This window comes from Chiloscyllium plagiosum, chromosome 1, assembly GCF_004010195.1.
Source record: "Chiloscyllium plagiosum isolate BGI_BamShark_2017 chromosome 1, ASM401019v2, whole genome shotgun sequence".
Taxonomy (NCBI): domain Eukaryota; kingdom Metazoa; phylum Chordata; class Chondrichthyes; order Orectolobiformes; family Hemiscylliidae; genus Chiloscyllium; species Chiloscyllium plagiosum.
This window is the reverse complement of record NC_057710.1, coordinates 46631654-46658476: the sequence shown is the minus strand read 5'-3', so window position 1 is coordinate 46658476 and position 26823 is coordinate 46631654. Positions and strand designations below refer to the sequence as shown.

General features: G+C 39.8%; 1 protein-coding gene across 2 annotated transcripts in view; it reads left to right on the top strand.

Annotated features, from left to right (window-relative positions):
* Nucleotides 1-26823, top strand: part of dnai1.2 (dynein, axonemal, intermediate chain 1, paralog 2) — a 298205-nt gene that overhangs the window by 90581 nt on the left and 180801 nt on the right. For both annotated transcript variants that reach the window (XM_043683992.1, XM_043684070.1), the window contains exons 10-12: nt 5748-5832; nt 7509-7626; nt 16920-16963. In XM_043683992.1, coding sequence (XP_043539927.1) covers nt 5748-5832; nt 7509-7626; nt 16920-16963 — 247 coding nt within the window. The remainder of the gene's footprint in view (nt 1-5747; nt 5833-7508; nt 7627-16919; nt 16964-26823) is intronic.

The window sequence follows — 26823 nt, the reverse complement described above, 5'->3', positions numbered from 1 at the left end:
CGTGTATGGAATGAGCTGCCAGAGGAAGTGGTGGAGGCTGGTACAATTGCAACATTTAAGAGGCATTTGGATGGGTATATGAATAGGAAGGGTTTGGAGGGATATGGGCCGGGTGCTGACAGGTGGGACTAGATTGGGTTGGGACATCTGGTCGGCATGGACGGGTTGGACCGAAGGGTCTGTTTCCATGCTGTACATCTCTATGACTCTATGAACCCTTTTAGCTGTGATGTTGCGTAATGGGATTGCCTCTGGAAATCTAGTCGACACATCCATTATTGTTAATAAATACTTATTCCCACTTTTTGTTTGCGGTAGGGGAGCAATACAATCAATCAAAACTTTTGTGAATGGTTGCTTAAATGCTGGCATAGTTATTAAAGGTACAGGTTTTTTTACTGTCTGTGGTTTTATGACTGGCAGACATTTATGACATGTCTCGCAAAATTCAACTACATCCTTGTGTAGTCCAAGCCAGTAAAAATATCTTTGTATTTTAGCTTGTGTTTTCCTCACCCTAAATGACCTCCAAGTGATAGCTCATGCACCACTCGCAGCTCCTCCTTTCTGTACCCTACTGGCAAAACAATTTTATGAATCTCTGCCCATTTCTTATCGGTTTGAATGTGTGATGGTCTCCATTTCCTCATTAAGACATCATCTGTTAAGTAATAACACAGGAATGCATTCACTTTCTTTCTCTGTAAATGCCTTTTGATAAAACTGTTTTAAGTTCTCATCTTTCTGCTGTAACTCAATCAGCTTAGCAGAGCTAATGATACTGGCATGTTTACATAGTTACTCCTTCTCTGTTCTACTTATCTGATAAATAAAGATCTCGGATAACACTACGTCAGCTTCCTTATTTGTGCCTTTTGATCCCTCTTGCATCAGCCTGTGCCTCTGTGATCGTTTGATCACACAATCAGAGAAATTTCCTGGATAAACACTCTCCATGTTTTCAGTTGCCAGCATCTCCACTAGCTTTTCTACTGGAGTAGGCAGCACGATTTTACTGCTCCTTGGATGCTGCCTGAACTGCTGTGCATTTCCAGCACCACTCTAATCCAAAATCTGGTTTCCAGTATCTGCAGTCATTATTTTTACCTCGTGAATCAGCTATATCATTTGCAAAGACAAGTTGTATTCCTGAATCTGAGAGTTTGTCCAGTCCTCCTACCACAAATTCTCCACTCTTTTCTGGACTCTCTTGCCTCACTTTACATAATTGAGCACGTTTTGTCTCACCTTTTCTGACAATAGACCCTCAGGAGTACATATCGCCTCATCCTTCAGCATTACAGACTGAGAGGATCCTGTGTCCCTTAATGTTGTAACCTCCTTACCTACTACTCCTAGCCTAAGTGAATAAACTTTACTCTTGCATATATATTTTTAAGGCGATCTGGAACTTCCACCTTAATCAACCTCTGATCATCATATACACTCTGAGGCAGTTGACTAACTTTTCTTGTGTTTTTTGTTACTAGTCGAACAAAACTCCCAGGCTTGTCTGCTTTTCCTCCATCTGGCTTTCTCCAAGCCCACCAACACTGTGATTTTGTGTGGCACACATTATTACAATGAAAATACTGGAGCTTTTTAACTTCTTTGTCCCCCTCAAAGGTTTCTTTTTTTACCTTGTGGTAAGTTCTCCTTATGATCTTCACTGAGATCTACCTTTCCCTTTCCACATGAGGATTTCTCTTTGCCTCAATTTCTATCTCTCATGGACTGAAATTGATTCTGGAAGCTAAAACGTGTCTTATGGACCAGCTCATAATCATCAGCTACTTCAGCTGCTAACTTGTTATTTTAACACTCTGCTCTTCCACCTGAGTTCACACTACTTCAGGCAGTGAATTTTTGAATTCCTCCAAAATAATTACCTCTCGAAGGGCATCATAGGTTTGCTCGATTTTTAAAGCTCTTATCCATGTATCGAAATTACTCTGTTTGATCCTTTCAACCTCAAGAAAGGTTTGACCTGGGTCCCTCCTTAGGTTCCTGAAACGTTGTCTATGGGCTTCTGATACAAGCTCATATGCACTTAAAATGGCTTTTTTCACCTCCTCATCATCCCCAGATACCTCGTCTGATAGTGATACAAATACCCCACGAGCCCTTCCTACAAGTTTCATTTGGATCAATCAAACCCACATTGCCATTGGCCACTGCATTTATTTAGCCACTTTTTTAAATGAGATGAAAAAGGCTTCCATATCCTTATCATCAAATGTAGGCAATGCTTGAACATACTTAAACAGTTGCTCACTAGGCTTCTGACTACCAGGGGCTTGCTCATCCTCACTCTCTTCCTCACTAAGCCTACCCTCAATCTTTATTTCCACCCTTTTAAGCTGACTTTCCTTTTAAAGTCAAGATTAGAGTGGTGCTGGAAAAGCACAGCAGGTCAGGCAGCATCCGAGGAGCAGGAAAAATCAACATTTCAGGCAAAAGCCCTTCATCAGGAATGAAGGGCTTTTGCCTAAAACATCGATGTTTCCTGCTTTTCTAGCACCACTCTAATCTTGGCTCCAATCTCCAGCATCTGTAGTACCCACTCCTGCCTTTCCTTTTCAAGTGTCAGTTTTTCAAGTTCAAAAGCTCTCTCTTCTTTCTCTTCTGCTTCAAATCATACCTCAAACTGTTTCATTTCTGCTGCCCTTTCCTTATCTCTCACCTCTGACTCAAGCTGCTTCATTTGCAATTGAATTCTTGCCATCACTATAGATTCTGATGGTTTCTCCAGCAAGTTTAAATGCTGAGCTACTGCTGCAATTATCCCTCCTTTCCTCAAAGAGGTAGGCAGTTCCAATTCCAAGTTCTCTGCTAATTTGGTCTTATTCACTTTTTTCAAAACTTCCAAAGTCACCGCATCCACATCCAGAAAACGTTTGGCAACTGAAATGGTCATTCCTATCCCAAGCTTTGTCTACCCAACCAAACCAATACTTAAAATAAAGACACTAGCATCTACCACTCGCTGTTTAAAGTCCCACAAAGAGCTCCCAATCTGTTATGGACTAGGCCAGACTACTCAAAATATTCTTAAGCAGGCAGCCCAGACCATAACTTTGCAATTTGTTTTGGTAAGTGTGCAGTGAACATTACCCAGAGTAAGCTAGCTAGGTTGACTGCTAAACTTTAAAATAGACAAAAATTTATTCACAAAATTACACAATGAAACACAAAGAACAGAATAAAGAACCCCTACAGAACTCAGTCTATGCAAACTAGACTTAATTATGCTGTTCCAAATACACACAACAGTCCCAATAAGCAAACTCCCTTGAAAATCTAGTATAACTGAAATACATGCTTACAGGTTGAAGTTGAAGGGCAGCTCACTGTTGAACTCCTTTCCAGTTCAGACTGAATTAAACTGCTCAGCTCAACTAGAGAGCTGACCACTCCCCTTTCTTTATACAGGTCACTTCTAAAACATGACCACTTTGCCTGAAATCTCATCTGTTTACATATAAACAAGACCTCTCTAAATCGCTTTCATCTCTGTACCAAACCAGACTGATCTCAGCCCAGCCTGTTTTACTAACCCTCTGAGAAAATCAAGGGCAGAATATCCTTGAGCCAAGGAACAGGTTTTAGAGAAAAAGGGACAACTTTGTGACACTGCTTCCTGTGCTTCTCTTCTAATAGATCACTGTTTACACTCTTCTAAAGATACTTTCTACAGAAACTTTTGCAATGGAAACATTATTGTTATATTTCACCCACCACACCACTGAGTTGTTGACAAAAATTTCCAAAGGTTTTAAGGTCTGTTCCAAAGTGGTGCCTTCCAAGTGCCTATAAGTGGACAGGGATGATAACCCAGCTGCTTCCAGAAGTATTGATTCACTTCTTTTAGCTTTATGTTTTATGTGTCTCCCCCTCAACCCTATCAAGGTATTACAGAAGTTTGTGAGGTGACTTGGAGGTCACAATCCATTATTGAGACTGATGTTGCATCTGATGCTGATGTCCCCCCACCAGATTTGCTTGTTTAAATATGCAGGCGTCTAGTTCTTTACTGATCATAGAGTCATAAGGCACAAAATTAGACTCTTCAATCCAACTTGTCTTAAACCGATCTAGTCCCATTTGTCAGCATTTAGTCCCTATCCATCTAAACTCTTCCTGTTCATGTACCCATCCAGATACCTTTTAAATATTGTAATTCTACTTGCCTCCACCATCTCCTCTCATAGCTTGTTCCATACATGCAACACTGTGTGAAAAAGTTGCCCCTCAGGTCCTTTTTACATCTTTCCCCTCTCAATTTAAACCATTGCCCTCTCATTTTGCACTCCCCTACTTTGGTTTTTCACCCTATCTATGCCCCTCATGATTTTGTAAACCTCAGCCCCCAATGCTCCAGAGAAAAAAGCCCCAGTCTAGTCAGCCTCTCCCTGTAGTAGAAACCCTCTAATCCCTGCAAGACTCTTATAATTTTTTCCTGAACCCTTTCAAGTTTATTGTAGAAATTCAGGTTTTAAAATGATATGCCCAACTAAAATCACAACTACATAGATGGCAGTCTGAGCAGAACAGTAGGAATATAAAAAGCCTCAAAAGTCTTTCAGAACAAACCTTTCTCCTAAAAGAAAAAGACATGGATATGACCAAGTTCTTCTTGTACTCTGCCAGATTTAGTTTATTCTCATAAAACAAAAGGTGTCTCAAAGATTGCTCAGCAGTCAACTTCTGAGCAATCTTTTCATAGCTATCTCCTGGAACCAAGAGAAAAGTGTTCCCTGTCCTTCCTGTCCACACCATACCTGATCTAAGTGAATGGAAACATCAGTGTTTCACAGCATATACAATATACAAAAACATGCCACTCAGCAGAACTGATAGAAAAAAAAGCCGTCAGTCTCCAACAAGTCAGTATTCAAAATAAACCACGTACTGTATTATATGACTGCTCAAAAATAGCTAGCATAATTGGTTGTTCACTGAACTGTGCTGTAACAGAAAGAACACATGTGAAATAGATTATCATCTTTGTCACTCTTAGCACATTTTGCACCCACAGAACTTCCTCCACTCTTTTGCTTTTTTACTGGTTTCTCTACTGGAACTGAATTCTTTCTCTTAGCCTGTAAAATAAACAAAGAACACATCATACTAATTAACTTCTAATTAAGTTATAGAAGAGACGGTACGAACTCAGAGGATAGAGCAAAATATAAAAGTATTAGGTTTCTTGTTGCCAAGAATTTCTATTTCGAGGTCAATTACCTTGATAAGACCATAAGACCATTAGACATAGGAGCAGAAATTGGTCCATTCAGCCCATCGAGTCTGCTGCACCACTCGTAGCTGATACGTTTCTCAACCTCATTCTCCTGCTTTCTCCCCATAATCCTTGATCCCCTTGACAATCAAGAACCTGTCTATCTCAATCTTAAATATACTCAATGACCAGGATTCCACAGCCTTCTGTGGCAATGAATTCCATAGATTTAGCACTCTCTGGCTGAAGAAGTTTCTCGTTATCTCCATTCTGAAAAATCTTCCCTTTACTCTAAGGCTGTAAGGTCTGCTAATGGTTTGCCAATTATCAGTCCAAACCTGAATATTGTCCAGGTCTTGTTACAAATGGGCATGGAGTCCTTCAGTGTCTGAGATGTCACAAATAGTACTGTGCAATTATTTATAATGGTATTAAATGATTGCTTAACAACATTCCTCTCGATAAATATTTGTTACTCTGTTTGTTTATTAATACCTATTTGTTCCAGAGTGATGATATTTCAAGAGTTAGTAAAGTTGCCAAAATAGTGGAACGGATGGTGAACCAGAACTCTTTTGATGACATTTTACAAGGTAACCTAGAAATTTAAAATTGAAAACAAACAAAATAAGGATGAAATATACACCTATTAATCCTAAGCATCTATTTCATTCAAAAGAAATTGAATGGAGATTTATAAAGATCTACAAGGTTAAGGGAAAGCTGTTACACTAATCTGATTCAGCAAGAACTTGGGGGCATAGATTTAAGGTATTGGTGAGTGTTGCGGGGAGTTGTGAGGAAGAGCTTTTTTTATTTAGCGGCAGGTAATAATCTAAAACTCATTCGCCATGAGATTACTGAACCCAAAAATGTCAATGTAAACTACACAGAACTTGGGGGAAACAAACCTGTAGGATGGTGGAGATACAAGAGAGGAATGGAATTAACTGGGTTGCAACACAGAGAGCTGGCATGGATTCAATGAACCAAATACCTTGTGTATCATGGCGAATCTCTGAATTAAAGTTGAAATATACATTTTTAAACTAATATGCTATTTACATCCTGATATTTAACTGACAACAGGGATGTGGTAGCATTTTGGTAATACTATGAGAGTAGAAATCCAGAAATCCCAAGCTAATGGTTTCGGGACATGGGTTTGTGTGACATTTAAATTCCATAAAAAGCCAAAATAAAAGACTAGTCTAATGGTGACCATGTAACCACTGTCTATTGTCCTAATAAGTTCACTAATGTTCTTTAGGAAACAAAATCTGTCAGCTTCACCTGGTCAAACCTACCTGTGACTCCAGACCCACAGCAGTACAGTTGATCTTTAAGTGTCCTTTGGGCAATTAGGGATGGACAATAAATGCTGGCCTGGCTAGTGATGCTCACATGCTGTGAATGAATAAAGTAAAACTACCATTTGAATGACTATTTGTGCCAGGATTTTCAACCCTTAATCCAAAGTAAAGAAAAGCTTCTCATTTCACTGTTAAGACTGATAACAGAGGTGACTATGGCATACTTGGGTGTTGAGGCCTGCTATAGACTTCCCTATGAATGCCCATGCAGAGCAGACTCAGTCACTGGGATAGGAGACAGCATATGGGGCTCATGGCAGACAGGTCTGATAAGTGTGAGTATTCCGAGCCGAGTTCCCACTTTCCTGTGCCTTTCTTCTCCCTGACCAATCCATATTCCTTGGTTAGCCAAGATCAGGAAAGTTATTTTAGTGCTCAGTGAGGAACAGAAGGGCTAAAGTGAGGCTTCCTTCATTTTCATGTAAAATGTGGTGTCCAGCCATTGGTGACGTCTAAGATACGCTTGTTTCATAAAGGTTGCCACTTTATCTATGGAAGTAAACATCAGCACAAGTGCCTGAGCTTTTCTAATTATGTCAATTCATAAATAAAACTGGAAATAAAACTGGCTCATGCTAACAGTGAGATAAGGAAACAAGTCTCAAAAAGAATTTATATTATCAATCTATGAACTCCGGAGGAAAGGAGATCAGACACAATGAAAAATTTACCAACGTTTCACCACAAGATAACATTCCGTTGTTCGCATAAACCAGTTTCAACTCTGACAATCTGTCTCTACTGAAAAACAAAAGAAATATTTTATTTGTCCAAGTTCAGTTGCCAAATTTTGAATTTTCCGTATTTAATCTATACATTTCTAAACAATAGTATCTTTCCATCATTATGTAAGTATAGTGTTAATTCAGTGTTCATTTTTTATTTTCTTAATGTAGATTTTAAGTATTTTGAAGATCCTTCTGATGAATTCCGGGATCAAGAAGGCACTGTTCTACCTCTGTGGAAATATTTTTATGAGAAAGCTAAAAGATTGGCAATTACTAGCATGTGTTGGTGAGTATTATAAAATGTAAAATGTAATGTAAATCCAACAAATGGCAGTGAAAGCATAAAGAATTGCATTTAGATGATATATTTGTTACTTTTGTTAAAACCTCTTTTTCATACGCAGAGAATACAAACTCTAAATGAGGTCAATAATGAGTCAATTTCTTCTACTAGTCAGACCGCAAGGGAAACTCTGTTATTTTTTCAATAATAAAATTTAACTTTTAAAACCCACCTGAACCAGCCAAATAGGCAAAGTATGTTTTATTTTTATATCTCATCCAAAACATAATACCTCTCACAATATCTTAATAATTCCATGTTGTTATTCTATCAGCCTAGATTATGTACTCAAGTTCAGAAAATTGAGTTTTAAACCATATTTTTCTTCAAAGGAGATAGATATGGAGATCAAAGAAGGGGAAGTCACAATATTTGTTAAATAAGACCATAAGACGTAGGAGCAGAAATAGCTATTCGACCCATTGAGTCCGCTATTCAATCAGGTCATAGATTATCTGTTAATTAGAACATAGAACATTACAGCGCAGTACAGGCCCTTCAGCCCTCGATGTTTTGCCAACCTGTGAAACCAATCTGAAGCCCATCTGACTAACACTATTCCAATCTCATCCATGTGCCTATTCAATGACCATTTAAGTGCCCTTAATTTGGCGAGTCTACTTCTGTTGCAGGCAGTGCATTCCATGCCCCTACCACCCTCTGAGTAAAGAAACTACCTCTGACATCTGTCCTATATCTATCACACCTCAATTTAAAGCTATGTCCCCTTGTGCTAGCCGTCACCATCCGAGGAAAAAGGCTCTCACTATCCACCCTATCTAACCCTCTGATTATCTTATATGTCTCAGTTAAGTCACCTCTCAACCTTCTTCTCTCCAGCAAAAAATCCCTCAGCCTTTCCTCATAAGATCTCCCCTCCATACCTGGTAACATCCTGGTAAATCTCCTCCTCTAAAGTTTCCACATCCTTCTTATAATGCGATGACCAAAGCTGTACGCAATACACCAAGATGGGGAGTAGAGACAACCCTGGAAATTATAGACCTGTGAGCTTTACTTCAGTTGCAGCCTTATTCTGGCCGCATCAGAGTTTTGTATAGCTGCAGCATGACCTCATGGCTCTGAAACTCAAATCCCTCTACCAATAAAAGCTAACACATCGTATACCATCTTAACAACCTTATCAACCTGAGTGGCAACTTTCAAGGATGTCTGTACCTGGACACTTAGATCTCTCTGCTCATCTACACTGTCAAGAATCTTACCATCAGGCCAATACTCTGCATTCCTGTTACTCGTTCCAAAGTGAATCACCTCACACTTGTCAGCATTAAACTCCATTTGCCACCTCTCAACCCAGCTCTGCAGCTTATCTATGTCCCTCTGTCACCTTTGTCATTATCCATAACTCCACCAACCTTCATGTCATCCGCAAACTTACTAACCCATCCTTCTATGCCCTCATCCAGGTAATTTATAAAAATGACAAACAACAGTGGAGCCAAAACAGATCCTGCAGTACACCACTAGTAACTGAACTCCAGGATGAATATTTCCCAACAACCACCACCCTCTGTCTTCTTTCCATGACCCAGTGTCTGATTGATACCACCAAATCACCCTCGATCCCATGCCTCCGTATTTTGTGCAATAGCTACAGTGGGGAAGCTTCTCAAATGCCTTACTGAAATCCATATACACCACATCAATCGCTTTACCCTCATCGACCTGTTTGGTCACCTTCTCAAAGAACTCATTAAGGTTTATGAGGCATGACCTACCCTTCACAAAACCATGTTGACTATCACTATCACCATATTCCTTTCTCGATAATTATAAATCCTTTCTCTTATAACCCTTTCCAATACTTTACGCACAACTGAAGTAAGGCTCATAGGTATATAATTTCCAGAGTTGTCTCTACTCCACTTCTTGAACAAGGGAACAACATTTGCTATCCTCAAGATCCTTATGTCGACAATGACGACATAAGGATCAATGCCAAAGGCTTGGCAATCTCCTCCCTGGGTTCTCAGAGAATCCTAGGATAAATCCCATCCGGCCTAGGGGACTTATCTATTTTTATACTTTCCAGAATTGCTGAGCCCTCCTCCCTATGCACCTCAATCCCATCTAGTCTAGTAGCTTGTATCTCAGTATTCACCTCGACCACATTGTCTTTTTCTCGTGTGAATACTGACGAAAAGCATTCATTTTGTGCTTCCCCCATCTCCTCTGACAACTTCCCACTACTTGTAACTCTCAAGTGCCCTAACTAAGCCATCACATTTCATCCTAATATAAGCCTCCTTCTTCCTCTTGACAAGAGATTTAACTTCCTTACTAAACCGTGGGTCCCACGCTCAACTACTTCCTCCCTACCTGACATACTTATCAAGGACCCATAAGTAGCTGGTCCTCGAATAAACTCCACATTTCAATTGTGCCCATCCCCTGCAGTTTCCTTCCCCATCCTATGCATCCTAAATCTTGCCTAATCGCATCATAATTGCTCTTCCCCCAGCTATAACTTTTGCCCTGCGGTATATACGTATCCCTTTCCATCACCAAAGCAAACATAACTGAATTGTGATCATGATCACCAAAATGCTCACCTACCTCCAAATCTAACACCTGGCCAGGTTGATTACCCAGTGCCAAATCTAATGTGTCCTCACCCTTGTTGGCCTGTCTACATACTGTGTAAGGAAAACCTCCTCCACACATTGGTCAAAAAGTGACCCACCTAAAGTACTTGAACTATAGTATTCCCAGTCAATATTTGGAAAATTGAAGTCTCCCATAACAACACCTGTCACTCTCGCTCCTATCGAGGGTCATCTTTGCTATCCCGTCCTCTACATCTCTGGAACTATTCTATCCTATAGAAAACTACCAATAGGGTAACCTCTCCTTTCCGGTTTCTAATCACAGCCCATACTACCTCAGGAGACAAATCCTCAAACATCCTTTCTGCAACCATAATGCTGTCCTTAACTAACAGTACCACACCACCCCCTCTTTTACTATTTTCCCTGTTCTTACTGAAATATTTATATCCAGAACCTACAATAACTACTCCTGTCCCTGCTCTACCGATGTCTCTGAAATGACCACAACATCGAAATCCCAGGTACCAACCCATGTTGCAAGTTTACCCACCTTATTCCAGATGCTCCTGGTGTTGAAGTAGACACACTTCAAACAACTTCCTGCTTGCCGGTGAACTTTTGGGACCTTGAGACCTTAGCTCTGACCTCAATACTCTCAACCTCCTGTATACTTGAACTACAATTTCGGTTCCCATCCCCCCTGCTGAATTAGTTTAAACTCACCCAAAGAGTATTAGCAAACCTCCCCCCCAGGATATTGGTACCCCTTTGGTTCAGGTGAAGACTGTCCTGTTTATAGAGGTCCCATCTACTCCAGAAAGAGCGCCACTTATTCAGGAATCCAAAACCCTCTCTCCTGCGCCATCCCTGTAGCCACTTGTTCAACTCCTGTCTCTCCCTCTTTCTTGCCTCGCAAGTACGTGGCACGGACAACAAATCAGAGATAACAACTCTGTTCTAGCTCTAAGCTTCCAACCTAACTCCCTGAATTTATGTCTTAAATCCACATCCCTCTTCCTACCTATGTCGTTGGTGCCTATGTGGACCACGACTTGGGACTGCTCCCCCTCCCCCTCAAGGATCCCAAAAACATTCTTAACTCCACTTGCCTTTTCCCTTTAAGCCTTGATTCCTTTACAGTCGACAAATATCTATCTCAGCCTTGAGTGCACATACTGACTCAAGAAAACCATTTTAAAAATTCCACAGATTCACATCTCTCTGAAAGGAGAAATTCCTCCTCATTTCTGCCTTAAATCAATGATCTCTTTTGTCAAGATTCTACTTCTTCATCCTCGGCTGTCCAACGATTAGAAATAATGTCTTCACGTCTATCCTGTCAAGCCCCCTTAAGAATTCTGTATGTTTCTGTCAGGTTGTCTCTCATTCTATTAAATTTTAATTAATATAGGCCCAACCTAATCAAGTTCTCCTCATAAGAAAATACTTCCATCCCTGGGATCAACTTTGTGAACATTGTCTGGATAGATTCCAATCCCAATCCCAATATATCTTTCCCTAGATAAGGGGGCCAAAACAATACAACTGTGAGCATTCTATAAGAAGCATCAAATGAAGTCATATGGATTGAACTGAGAAACAATAAAAAGGGATCACAATGTTACTCTAGAACCCCCAAACCCCACCCCTATCCTGTCACTTCACCTAGCCCTCATTAAAATAATGAGAGGGAGTCATAGAGTCATAGAGATGTACAGCACGGAAACAGACCCTTCGGTCCAACTCGTCCATGCCGACCAGATATCCCAACCCACTCTAGTCCCACCTACCAGCACCTGGCCCATATCACTCCAAACCCTTCCTATTCATATACCCATCCAGATGCCTTTTAAATGTTGCAATCTTACTAGCCTCCACCACTTCCTCTGGCAGCTCATTCCATACACGTACCACCCTCTGTGTTCAAAAGTTGCCCTTAGGTATCTTTTATATTTTTCCCCTCTCACCCTAAACCTATGCCCTCTAGTTCTGTACTCCCTGACCCCAGGGAAGAGACTTTGTCTATTTATCCTAACCATGCCCGTCATGAATTTCTAAACCACTATAAGGTCACCCCTCAGCTTCCGACGCTACAGGGAAAACAGCCCCAGGTTATTGCTGGAAAATGTTGAAACAAAAAAGAGTGAATTTTTTTTTCAATTATCCAAATAGTAGCTGGATTAATTTCAGTGTAAAACGTATTCAGGCATACACTTTTAGGAAGTACATAACAAATACAGCAAGAAGAATGGAAAATGGAAATTTAGTTAAAGAGCATTGAATTCTCTTTGGATAAATATGAGGTGATTTACTCAGACATGACAGAGAAGGCAAAGAAGTACTTGACGCATGTAGGACCCTGAGAAGTACTGAGGATCAAAGGACCTAAGTGTGCATGTCTACTGGTTCCTTACATTAGCGGGGCATGTGGATAATGTGGTGAAGGCACTTGCCTTTCTTAGCCAATGCAAAGAGTTTAAGAGCAGGGAGGATATGTGGTAACTGCATAAGAAAGTTGTTTAGGCCTCACCTCGAGTATTGATTGCAATTCTTGAATCCCGGAAACCATCCGGCCATTTGCTTGTTAGAGAGAGATGACTAGTAGTGATTTAGCCTAAATATCATCATAACTTAGGCAAAGGGAGAAATTGAAAATGAAGAAACTTCATAGTACACCTAGCCATGGTAACCTGTTGGCATCACTCGGCATTGTAAACCAGCTGTCCAGCCAACTGAGCTAACCAAACTTCAAAGCCATGTTATATAAAGGATACGATTGCACTGTCAAGAATGCAGAGGAAATTCACCAGGACGTACTCAAGCTGGAAAGTTTTAGTTATGAAAAGAGACTGGAAATATTTTCCTTTCAGTAGAGGAAACTGAGGAAGACATGACTGAGATATGTTAAATTAAGAGGTGTATTGATAGGGTAGACAAGAAAAAGCTTTTCCCCTTGGTGGAGGAATCAGTTTAAGATTGAAAGTTCAGAGTGGATATGAGGAAATTTTCTTTCACCCAGAGGATGATGGGAAGTTGGAATTTGCTACTTGTAAAGATGGTTGAGGCAGAAATCTTCATAACGTTTAAGAAGTATTTAGATATATACAGTACCTGCAATGCTAAGGCATACAAGGCTGAAAACCAAGTGCTGGAAATGGAACTAGAATAGTTAGGTGGTTGTTTTTAACCAGCATAGGATTGATGGGCCAAACGGTCTTTGGCTGTGTTCTGGACGTCCCTGGCTCTATGACTCTAAGTGGGGGCATTTTTGGTCTTAGTTTTAAATAATTAGTCTAGACAGGTGGTGGAGTTATAAATTATGATTATAATTCAGATAGATGTGGTGTAGTTGTAGAAAAGGGGAAAAGTAGTCCAGGAGTTTATTTTTAAAATGGGAAAAGGCCAATTTCACTAAACTGAGAAATGATTTGACAGAAGTCAACTGGAAATGGTAACTTGAAGAAAGATCAATGTCAGAGCAAAAAGCAGTGTGTTCAAGGAGGTGTTAAACAGAGTTCAGAACATATTTTGAGTACTGGGCTCAGCTGCTCATTGGCTCATGGAGCAGAGTCGGCCGCATCCACACAGTTTCATCATTGTCTTTCCAGCTCGTCACATTGCTCCATCTTTTAGTTGCCCCTGAGGCCACTTCTTGATGCCCTTCTGTAGGAGGCTAAGCCCTGCACATTTCCAGGCATTAAACAATAGAACATAGAACAATACAGCACTGTATCAGGCCCTTTGGCCCATCACGTTTCTGCTGGCCATGATGCCAATCTAAACTAATCCTGTCTGCCTCCACATGGTCTATATCCCTTTATTCTCTGCTTGTTCATGTGTCTGTCTAAATGCCTCTTAAATGTTATGGTATCTGATTTTATGACCTCTCCTGGTAGTGTGTTTAAGGCACCAGAGAAAGTAGAGACAAAATGTTGCTTTGAGGAAGTGATTATAGCAGTTAGGAGGGATGGCATCTTGGAAGGATCATCAAATGTGGCCATATAAGTAAAAGTAAAAAATAAAAAAAGGCAAACATACTGTCAGATGTGTGTTATCGGCTGTGAGTAAGTCTGGTACAATAGAGGATCAAGTATGCATCAAGTTTCAGAGAAATATAAGAATACTAAGGTAGAAAGTGTAGAAGATTTTAAATACACAAATATTACCTGAGACAATTATAATGTGAAAAGTCAAATGAGAGCAAATTTTTTAAATTGCAACCAGGAGAACTTTTTTTTGTTAACCAGTAGTCAGAAAGCCCAACAAGAGAGGGGCAATTCTGGACATAATGATCAAAAATGAGCACCTGTCAGGGAATAGTTTGGAGATAGTGACCTTAACTCAGTTTGATTTAGGATAATTATGGAAAAGAATGAGGATCAGCCAGAACTAAAAGTACTAAACTGGAGCAAGATTAGTCTTATTTAAGTAATTATAATTTGGCTTAAGTGGACTGGGAGCAATTACTTGGAGAAAATACCAGGAATTTAGTACAGATATGTTTCCATAAGGCAAAGGGTGAGATCAAGACTGGAGAATCTGGATATCAAGGATATAAAAGCTAGGATTCAATAAAAAGGAGAAATGTATGGTAGATTTTAAAGGTTCAGAGTCAGTAGAAGAGTATAAAAAAGTGCAGGGGATCTTAAAAAGGAAATTAGGAAAGCAAAGAAAGCATTAGCAGGTAGACCAAATGATATATAAAAAGAAAAGGAGAATAACTAGGGAAAGAATAAGGCCATCAGGGACTATAGAGGTAATCTATATGTGAACCTAGACAATCTTAGCTGAATCCTCAATGAATACATTGTGTCGGTCTTTACAATAGAAAAGACAATGCAGGTACAGATATTAGACTGGAGAGTTATGAAATATTAGGAAAAAATTAACCTGGAAAGGAAAGAGGAAGTGGTGAGTTTAGCAGCATTAAAAGTGGTTAAAGCTACATGCGCAAATGAGGTGTATCCCAGATGTTAATGGAGGCAAGGGAGGAAGAGTGAATATAGACATAAACTGCAGGAGGATATCAATGAAGAAATGGTAAATAGAATTCAACCTTAAAAATACGAGGTAAATTCCTGGCCATCTCACCTCCTTGCCCAGCACCGCAGTACCAGGAAAATTCTATTCTCAATGAAGCAATGTCAGTGTTAGAAATGAATGAATAGCACTGTGAAATGGGTATCATTCAGTCTCTGTGAAAAATGTGTCAGAGAGTCAAAAAGTCATACAGCATGGAAAGCTTTGGTCCAACTAGTCCACACCAACCATGTTCCCAACCTAAACTAGTCCCACCTGCCTGCGTTTGGCTCATATCGGTCCAAAGCTTTCCTATTCATATACTTATCCACATGTCTTTTAAATGTTGTGACTGTATCTGCATCCAACAATTCTTCTGGCAGTTTATTGCACACACTAACCACTCTGTGTCAAAAATTTGCTTCTCATGTCCTTTTCAAATATTTCTCTTTTCACCTTACAAATGTGCCCCTTAGTTTTGAACTCCCTCACGTTAGGGACAATACTTTTGCTATTCACCATATCTATGCTCCTCATGATATTATAGTCTTTATAAGGTCACCCCTCAACCTCCAATGCTCCAGTGGAAACATTCCCAGCCTATTCAGCCTGTTTTTATAACTTAATCGCTCCATTCCTGGCAACATCCTGGTAAATCTTTTCTGGACTCTCTCCAGTTTAATAAAATCCTTCCTGTAACTGGACATCTCGAACTGCACACAGTACTCCAAAAGAAGCCTCAGCAACATTCTGTCCAAGCTCACCTCAGCATGATGTCCTAACACCTAAGCAATGAAGGCATGCATGCTACACACCTTCTTAACCACCCTGTCTACCTGCGCTGCAAATTTCAAAGAATTATTTACCGAATCCCTAGGTCTCTCTATTCCACAACACTCGCCAAGGCCCAACCATTAACTGCATAAGTCCTGCCTTTTTTCTCTGCCAAAACGCAATATCTCACATTTATCCAAATTAAATTCCATCTGCTACTCCTCAGCTCATTGACCTAATTGATCAGATCTCTTTGTAATCTTAGATAATCTTCTTCACTGTCTACTACATCAATTTTGTCCAAAAATACTACACAGCAAAAATGAAGAATTTAGTTTAGAGTAACATTCTTGCTGTTGTTTTTGTTTAATTTAATGTTTACTCCATGAACGACTTTAAATAATGCCATTTCAGTGTGGCACTTTTAACTGTTTTAGCTACTTTGTTAACTGAATTGTGTAGTGCTTAGTGATCATTTTGCATGTACGTTATAATTATTAATCATGCTGTGGACAGATGATGCCACAAAATATTTTGAGTTCTGATTTGCTACGCCACATATTTTTATTCAGTTAAGTTACCAATTAAACCTTCTTGGAATAGGACAAACAATATCTCAGTTGTAACAACTGCTCTGTGAAATACAAGTGTTTTGCCAGGAACAGCATTAGCAGATCACAGAATGGAAGCTATTTTGCAGCGGGATGAGAAAGAAAGCATGAAGAAAACAAGCAAAAATCAGAATCAAGTTAATTTAAAGCTGGCAATAAATATTGGCCTAATGAATGATACTGAAACCCCATCAATAAGTAAAAAAAAATACAAGCAAAAAAACACTAAGTAACTTGTATTTTTGTTCATAACTTTCAGGAATCCAAAATACCATGATCTTTTTGCAGTTGGACATGGCTCCTGTAAGTTGAAATTTGAAATGTAGTTCACTTGATTTGTGTGTATTATATTTTTATTTTACAAGTAATTGTAATATAAGTTTTAATGCTGCTTTATATTTGCACAGATCTAACAAAGGCACTACATCTTTAAGATAGCTAGGTGACATCATGACCTGTCTCCACCTTATTCTCTGTACATTTATTCATGCAGTTAGTCTATTGGCAAGCAGACAGACAAACTGCGAGTCAGTCAGTCAGCTTTGTATGTAAAATAATAGTAATATGCAAGTCTGAGATGACATATTAATGCCCATAGTTTGTTGTTAACAATATTCCAGATATCTGGCTTAAAATAAACCCAACTGTCTGTGGCATATGTAATGTGGGCTTGGTTATATAGGCTTACAAAGAGAAGACCACAAAGTACATCCATACCCTTTGAAAGGAATTTTAATAAAGGCTTTTGCTGCTATTCTAAACATTCATCTTAATTCTCTGATTCGGATTCAAATGTAGATAAGGGAAAAGTGCCTAGCTGTACATGGACATGTTTAGAATTTTACAGTACTCCACTGGTGGATCTGAATATTTTGGAATAGGTCTCATAATATTTAGATACTGTCAACCCTGCTGCCTACGGAGCCACCTCAAACTGCCTCTCATTTTGCATGCAGCACATTTGAAGTTACCTATTGAATTTTCTTCAATCACCCTTTCAAACAGTTCATTCTAGATCATAACAAATCGTCTCAAGTTGTTTTGCCAATTACCTTACATCTGAGTTCTCTAGATTTCAACACTTGCATTGCAATGAACAGGTTTTTCTTTGTTTACTCTGCACCTGTAGTCTGTTATCACTGCAGCACAGCCTTTTTATAAATTTGTCTAGCTTGCTGCCAACTTTTCCAATGGGTCGCAGGTAACCCCAATACCTTCCCAACCCCTCTCCAAAATCCAGCTGTATTGATAAGCTGCTTTGTGTTATCGGCAAACTTAAATTTTAATTGTGTTTTACACACATTTTGAACAAATATGTTCCTGATAAGGTATTTTGGCAGTCAAAGTTACATCTACTGAAATGCTTAAAATCAAAATAAAGAAGAAGAGCAAGGATTCTAAAAAGTTTGATTTGACGACCATTATATTTCCACAGATATTGGGGGATTTTTACAGTTGCCCCACCAGCATATTTATAAGTTGGGGTTTGGGCACTTAAGTAGGACAGGTGACTATCTCACAAGTTGCCTGCTTATTCCAAAGTTGTTCTGTACAGTGCAGGAAGCAGGTAAGATATCAGTTAGCTTTTTTCCACTCTAAGGCCTATTGAGGCTCTTAAATGGCCAAGTAGTGACCAGTTAAGGACTTGTTTGTGTCCCATCTGCAATAATATGGTGGGCACAAGAAGTTGAAACTGAGGAGACCAACTTGCATTTTCATCAATCCAAGTGAAAAGTTGGGAAGGATTCTTCCAAGGATGCTGTGTAAACCCAGCCCCAATATGATGTTTTCCCACACCTTCCCCCTACTTGGGGACTCCCTCTGGCATTGAAAGCCTGGCCCTGCCTTTTATATACCTCACTGTTCCTCCCAATGATCCTCCGTCTTCTCCCTACCCCGACTAAATATCAAAGACTTAACTCAATCTAGTCTCAAAATTATCATCTCCTTGGAATTCCCCTGTAATTCCTACAGGCACCCCTACTAAGTTTTGGATAACTTAGCTAAGAGCCAATTTGATTGGCTGGCCGAACTTTAAGACACAGCCAACTTTTCCTTAAGGACACAAGTCTAACAATTACCTTGTTAAGATTGTCAATAGCCTAGTATTGCAACAGGCAGCTTTGGCTAAAGCCACTCAACTCAAACAACTTTTCAGTTAGAGGGACAAGCAATGTAAGACCCCATCACCACCAGCCTGCTGCCTTGACTTGCTGAACATTTCCAGCTATTTGTCTTTATATTTTCACATGGACAGAAGCTATAGTTTTCTTTTGTTCTATTCAATAAGCGTGACTCACTGCTTTTTCTAACACCTTAAGAATTCTATTATACTTGTAAGATGATCTGTTATTCTAAAACCATGCTGATTCTTTCATAGAATCTGCGGAATCATTTCAATCATTTTCCAACTAGTGATGTTAAGCTAGCCAACTTGACTAGGGCAGGGCAGTAGTCCACATGGATTTCAGTAAGACCTGTGATAAGCTTCCACATGGTAGGCTGCTCTGGAAGGTTAGATTGGTTGGAATCCAGAGAGAGCAGGCAAATTAGATACACAATTGGTGGTAGGAAGTAGAGAGTAGTAGTGGAAGGATGCATGTCGAACTGGAGGTCTGTGACTAGTGGAGTACCTCAGGGGTCAGTGGTGGGCCCATTGCTGTTTGTTATCTATATCAATGATTTGGATGAGAATGTACAATGCATGATTAGTAAGTTTGCGGATGACACTAAAATAGACAGTATTGTGGACAGTGAGGAAGGTTGTCAGAAATTGCAGCAGTACCTTGATCAGCTGGGGAAGTGGGCTGAGAAATGGGAAATGGAGTTTAATATGGATAAATGTGAGGTCTTGCATTTTGGAAAACCAAATCAAGATAGGAGTTTCACAATGAATGATAGAGCCTGAAGGAATATAGTGGAACAGAGGGACCTTGGAGTTCAGGTGCATGGTTCTCGGAAAGTGGAGTTCCAGGTATAAAGGGCAGTGAAGAAGGCTTTTGGCACACTGGCCTTCATCAGTTAGGGCACTGAGGATAGAAGTTGGGAAATTATATTTGCAGTTATACGGGACGTTGATGAGTCCGCACTTGGAGTATTGTGTTCAGTTTTGGTCACCTTGCTTTCGCAAGGATGTTATTAAACTGGAAAGAGTGCAGAAGAAATTTACAAGGATGTTGCCTGGACTCAATGGTCTGAGCTATAGGGGGAGGTTGGAAAAGCTAAGACTTTTTTTTAAGAATGTAGGAGATCTAGGGGGGATCTTATAGAAGAGTATAAGATCATGAGAGGCATGGAATGGGTGAATGCACTCAGTCTTTTTCCCAGGGTTGGGAAAGGAGGACTAGAGGGCATCAGTTTCAGGTGAGAGGGGAAAGAATAAAAGGGAACCCCGAAAGGGCAACTTTTTTACACAGAGACTGGTACGGTTATGGAATGACCTGCCAACGGAAGTATTGAGGTGGGTAAATTAACAGCATTTAAAATGCATTTGGACAAATACGTGGACAGAAAATGTTTAAAAGGATATGGACCAAGTGCAGAGAAATGGGATTCGTGTGGATGGACCAATTTAGGCCAAAGGACCTGACTCTATGCTATAGGACTCTGAGACTATGACTCTTTGATAAATAAGGGAGTAGCACATCTTGTGAAGTGCCTTGCTGATACTTAAACCAATTTCAAAATAAATATATATTTTGCTAATGTTGATACCTATTATGGATCACTAAAAAAAGGACTGGAGCGACTTGATATCTGACACACCTGTATACGGATTGAAACAACTATCAAGTATGCTACATTGGTAGGAAATCTTAATAAACCAGTTCAATAGTCTGAAGTAGACACCACCTAACTGTACAAAACCAGGCAGGGACTGCATTATTCCCTATTTCATAAGAGCTGCTTTAAATAAACATTGTAGGTATTAGAAGATGGTAGTATGCTTTCAGAGCCATGCCAAAAACCTTTCTTTTTCACTTGGAGTTACATTTTGGAACAGGATTTTATTTAATATATGCATACTCTTGAGTGTCCAGAAGATAATTAAAGAAGAGGAATTAAGTGACCCCAGAAGCTGTCAACTATATTATCCCTTTAGTTGTTCAGGTTGTAGCAGCATACTAACTGAATATAATGGAAGTCTTTGGAATAATCATAAAATAACAGATTAAATATGAAAATGAGGTATATGAAGCCTCAAAGATCAAGGTGCTTGACCAGAAAAGTACAGTGAAATAAAAAGGCATGATGTAACTCAAATTAACTGTGTAAAAATGTTAGCAAACATAACAGAATAGCATTAATACAAACCTTTAACTATGGAATAGACAGTGCCAAAAACAATTTCCATGAAGAGAAAAACGGTTCAGCAAAGGATAAGAGTGCCTTTGTAATGATCCCAGCTGATGATAATGCTGGACAAGATAGATTTCAGATTGAAACCTGGCTTGATATATCAAATGTTTATTTTTTGCAGTTAGGTCATGTTGTGGTGAGTCCTGCAAAGCATTCATACAAGGCTTTAACATAGAACACAAGTTTATTACACAACGATATATAGAATACAATTAGAAAGAGCTCAAAACAACATCACAACAAAGCTTCAACCTGTTTCCTAATACCTGGAAAGGCAATGGCTTAATAATATTATCACGAGATTATTAATGCAGAATCTCAGTTAATGTTCTGGGTTTGAATCCTGTGGTGGCTGATGGTGGAATTGGAATTCAATTTAAAAACAAGTGTATCTAGAATTAAGAATCCACTGATAACCATGAAACTATTGTTGGAAAAACATGTGGATCACTGATCCACAGCAATGGACTCTCAGTTGCCCTATGGACAATTAGAGAGGGGCAATGCTGATCTAGCCAGCTGCTGTGAATTTTTTTTTAAAAACACTACCTATTACAGAGTATCAATCATAGATAAATGTGACTCCTATTTCACCTATTAAAATATTTACTGATGCTTTCCAGATTCTTCAAATATTAAGACAATTTTATATAATTCCTTTCTAAGTTCAATGGCATAAACTTTTCACAATTCTGATGGCCTAATCTATTTCAGTTATGACAACTTCCAAGATTTCTGTACAAACTCTCCTGCCTTGGAAGCTCCACAGACTAGAGATTACTTCTGTGGTGATGACTGATTCTGTTAAACAGACTTAATTGTCCTACTAGGAAAATCTATTCTACTTTCTGAAGTGAACTATGGGCTCTTTTAAACAAAAAAAACTTGAATTTTTGTTCTGAAATCAAAGCTAAACTTTTTATCTGAGTGTTATTCTACCTGTCATAAAACATTTTATATTGTTTGGTTTGAAAGAACATCTTAAAAGAGAGAGAGGTAGAGAAGTGGAGGGGTTTAGTGAGGGAATTCTAAAGCTCATGGTATAGACAGTCGAAAGCATGACCACCAAGGATGGAGCAGTTAATAGGGAAAAATTAATGGGAAAAGGACCAAAAGTGGAGGAGTACAGAGGTTTTTAAGAATTCTAGGGCTGGAGGATCTGCAAGTAGGGAGAATGAGAGCAGAGAAGGATTTAAAACAAGTAGATTTTAAAATTGAGGCTATTGAAGAATGGGATACTAAATGGTCAGCAAGCATGAGGGTAAAGATGAGCAAATAACATTCAGTATGAGTAAAGAACAGGCAACAGTTTTTAAAGTGAGCACAAATTGTAAGATGGGAGGTTGGTTGGTAGAACATCAGAATAGCCTAGTCATAAAAAATGTAGATTAGATTCTCTAAGTGTGAAAATAGGCCCTTCGGCCCAACAAGTCCACACCGCCCCTCCGAAGAGAAACCCACCCAAACCCATTCCCCTACCCTATATTTACCCCTGACTAACACCCCTATATTTACCCCTGACTAACACGCCTAACACTGTGGGCAATTTAGCATGGCCAATTCACCTGACCTGCACATCTTTGGATTGTGGGAGGAAACCGGAGCACCAGGCGGAAACCCACACAGACACAGGGAGAATGTGCAAACTCCACACAGATAGGCGGGAATCGAACCCAGGACCCTGGGCCACTGAGTCACCGTGCCACCCACCGAGGTGAGGATTTCAGCAGCAAATGCCAGAGTCAAGCAATAGTGTTGAGATGGAAAAAGGCAGACTTGATGGCAGTTTCAACTCAGGTCAAACATAACATTGAGGTTATGAGCAGTGTTGCTCAGTGTAATACAATCACTGTGTTGGAAGCAGTAGACATAAAACTGAGCTTGTAATGAACATCAAAAACAATTTTAAAAAGTAATTTCAACTGATTGGCTGATTGAGGAAGATACTTAACCTATTGTGTGCTTTATTTGTGAGCTTTTGGAGGATAATTCCATGATCTGCTTCCTATGTTAGATGTACCCTTGGGTTACCTTCGGAAATAGTGGGTGACCAGACCATATTGTTTTTCTCATGAATTTTCATGGTCAATAATTTATTTGCTTGTAGTTAAAATCTCCTGGGATACAATTCTTGATTGTATCGAATCACAGAATCACCTCATTGATCTCAGGTGAAAGATTGCATATTTATTTTTAACATTCAGATGCATGAGGGCAAGAGAAGTTATTCCTCTAAACATTTACTCAATTCTCCTTTAAAATTTGCATGAGACTGTACAAGGTCAGTCTGTAAACTTATTAAAGCCAGAAAGACCATGATGCTACTTGCCATAGCACAGGACTTAGAAATAAAACGTAACTAAAAACTGTTGAAAAGCCTGGTAGTGTGATGTCTGAGAAAACCGTGAGATGGTTAGATGTGGTTTTTAAATATTCGCGAGAGGACAAGGAAACTAATATGTGACAGATAACCTTTTAAGGAATAGGTTTCCACATGGGAGTGGAACTGTGTGTTTTCTTATAAAAATGCTGAAAATTGTTTGGCTCTTTGCAGAAGTAATATACCATATGCAATTCTATCATAAGTGAGAAATTCTCCTATTGTTGAGATACCACCTGAAATCAACAATATATGTTTTCACATATATGTTTATATTGATAAATCCGTTTCCTTTCTACATATGTGTGAATAACAAAACATAATTTTCAAATTATTGAAAGTATTGAAATTATTGCAATATTTCTTGAAGGTAAAAATATTTCCCAGACAATTAATTAGTGCAGTTCACTCTTAAATATGATATCTGTTGAAAAACAGTACTCCTATTAAAGGTGTTGCCTATTATAGAAATGCCAAGGATGATTTGAAATCTTACTGCTTGTAGATAACATCATGAAGTGAAGAACAAAATGAATGTAAATCAGATTAATTGTTTGTTCTCTGGCACAATGGGGATTCTCACTGCCGGAAAGGAATAGCATGGCCAGAGAACTGGATTGTATATAATAAATGTCAGCCAAGGCATCGCAATTGAAAAGAGTAATAGGCATTTTTGTACATGTTGACATCTTGATGTTAAGATTTTGACCCATTGAAATTTCAGCAATGTTTTCTTTATTTGCTCAAAGGATATGGATATTACTGGCTAGGCCAGCATTTATTGCCTCTCTCTAATTGCCCAGGGATATTTGCCCTGGGCATCATGGTGGCTCAGTGGTTAGCACTGCTGCTACACAGTACCTGGGACCCGGGTTCGCATCAAGCCTCAGGCGCCTGTTTGTGTGGAGTTTGCATATTCTCCCTGAGTTTGTGTGGGATTTCTCCAGGCGCTCCAGTTTCCTCCCACAATCCAAAGATGTGCAGGTTAGGTGAATTGGCCATGCTAAATTGCCCATAATGTTCAGGGATGTCTAGGTTAGGTGCATTTGGCAGGGGTAAATGTAAGATAATAGGGTAGGGGAATGGGTCACGGTGGGTTTCTCTTCGGACGGGTCGGTGTGGACTTGTTGGGCTGAAGGGTCAGTTTCCATGCTGTAGGGATTCTCTGATTCTATTCTATTCTGGGGTAAGTGGTGGTAAGCCTACATCTTGAATCACTGCAGCATTTGTGGTCAGTAGGGATATTTGCAGTGCTGTAAGGATCAAGAGAGATCCAGGATTATCACCTAGCAACAATAAAATAATATATAGTTCCAAGTCAGAATGCTGTGTGACTTGGAGGGGATCCTGCAGGTGCTAGTGTTCCCATGCATCAACTGCTTTTGTCCTTCTCGAGGTAATAGCGACGGATTTGGAAGGTGCTCCTGGAGGAGGCTTTGTGGCTTACTACAGCTAGCTTTGTAAATGGTACACATCAACTGTGCACCAATGGTGAAGGGAGTGAATGCTGGATGGGATGTCAGCCCAAGAGGGCTGCTTTGTCTTGGGGTGGTATAAAACTTCTTGAGTGGGCAGTGCACATGTCCAGGCCAATGGAGTGTATTCCACCACATTCCTGATTTGTGCCTTGAAGGCAGGCATTGAGGAGACAGCAGGTGAGTTACTCAACAGAGATTTCCTAGTCTCTGATCTGCTGTTGTAGCCACAGTATATGTGAATAGTCTAATACGGTTTCTAGTCAATGATAACTCCCCAGGATATTGATTCCATGATAGTAAAGCCACTGACTGTCAAGGGATAATGGTTATGTAAAGGTGAGTTTAACCTTTTATTTTCACGTAGACCAGAAGAGACTGGGGTTTCTTTATTTAAACATTGATTGATTCGTGAACAGGAGACATACATATCCAAAGGTGGCATACAATTTCAATTTTTATCGCAAGAGCAAAATTATCTTTTCATTAATTTTACAAATAACAATTTTCCAATCGCTATTCCTGCAGATAATAATTTCCAATTACCTATATTGTGACATGAAGCCAAGATCCTGGTTGAGGCCATCTTCATTGGTACCTAACTTGGCTTTCAGCTCTACTTGGTCACTCTGTGTTGTTGCATAACCCGAAGTCCACTTTGGAGGATGTCCACCTGAAGATCTGAGGCCAAATGTCCTTGACTGCTGAGGGAACATCCCTGTTCTGGCGATTGTTGTGTGCTATGGCGACATGGTGGCTCAGTGGTTAGCACTACAGCCTCACAGCGCCAGGGACACAGGTTTGATTCCAGCCTTGAGTAGCCCTCTGTGTGGAGATTGGACATTCTCCCCTTGTCTGCGTGGGTTTCCTCTGGATGCTTTGGTTTCCTCTCACGATCCAAAGTTGTGCAGGTCAGGTGGATTTGCCATGCTAAATTGCCAAAAATGTTAGGTGCATTAGTCAGAGGGAAATTGGGTCTGGGTGGGTTACTCTTCGGAGGGTCGGTGTGCACTTGTTGGGCGAAATGACCTGTTTCCATACTGTAGGGAATCTATTCTAATCTTTAAAAAATCAATTCATCTGTTGTTGTAACGTCTGCATAGTTTTGCCAATATACCATGCCTCAGGGCATCCTTTCCTATAGCGTATGAGATAGACAACATTGGCTGAGTCACATGTAACTAGGGAGAGAATAGGGCCCCTCAAAGATCACTAAGGCAGCTTTTGTTTGAAGCTGCAGAAAATAGGGGAGATACTAAATGAGTATTTTGCATTTACTGTGAAAAAGGATATGGAAGATATACACTGGAGGGAAATAGATGGTGACATCTTGCAGAATGTCCATATTACAGACGAGGAAGAGCTGGATGTCTTGAAGCGGGTAAAGGTGGATAAATCCACAGGACCTGATCAGGTGTACCCTAGAACTCTGTGAGAAGCTAGAGGAGTGATTGCTGAGCCTCTTGCTGAAATATTTGTATCATCACAGGTGAGGTGCCGGAAGACTGGAGGTTGGCTAACGTGGTGCCACGTTTAAGAAGGGTGGTAAGGACAAGCCAGGGAACTATAGACCGGTGAGCCTGACATCGGTGGTGGACAAGTTGTTGGAGGGAATCATGAGAGACAGGATGTACATGGATTTGGAAAGGCAAAGACTGATTAGGGATAGTCAACATGGCTTTATGCGTGGGAAATCATGTCTTACAAGCATGATTGAGTTTCTTGAGGAAGTAACAAGAGGATTGATGAGGGCAGAGTGGTAGATTTGACCTATATGGACTTCAGTAAGGTGTTCGACAAGGTTCCCCATGGGAGACTGATTAGCAAGGTTAGATCTCATGGAATACAGGGAGAACTAGCCATTTGGATACAGAACTGGCTCAAAGGTAGAAGACAGAGGGTGGTGGTGGAGGGTTGTTTTTCAGACTGGAGGTCTGTGACCAGTGGAG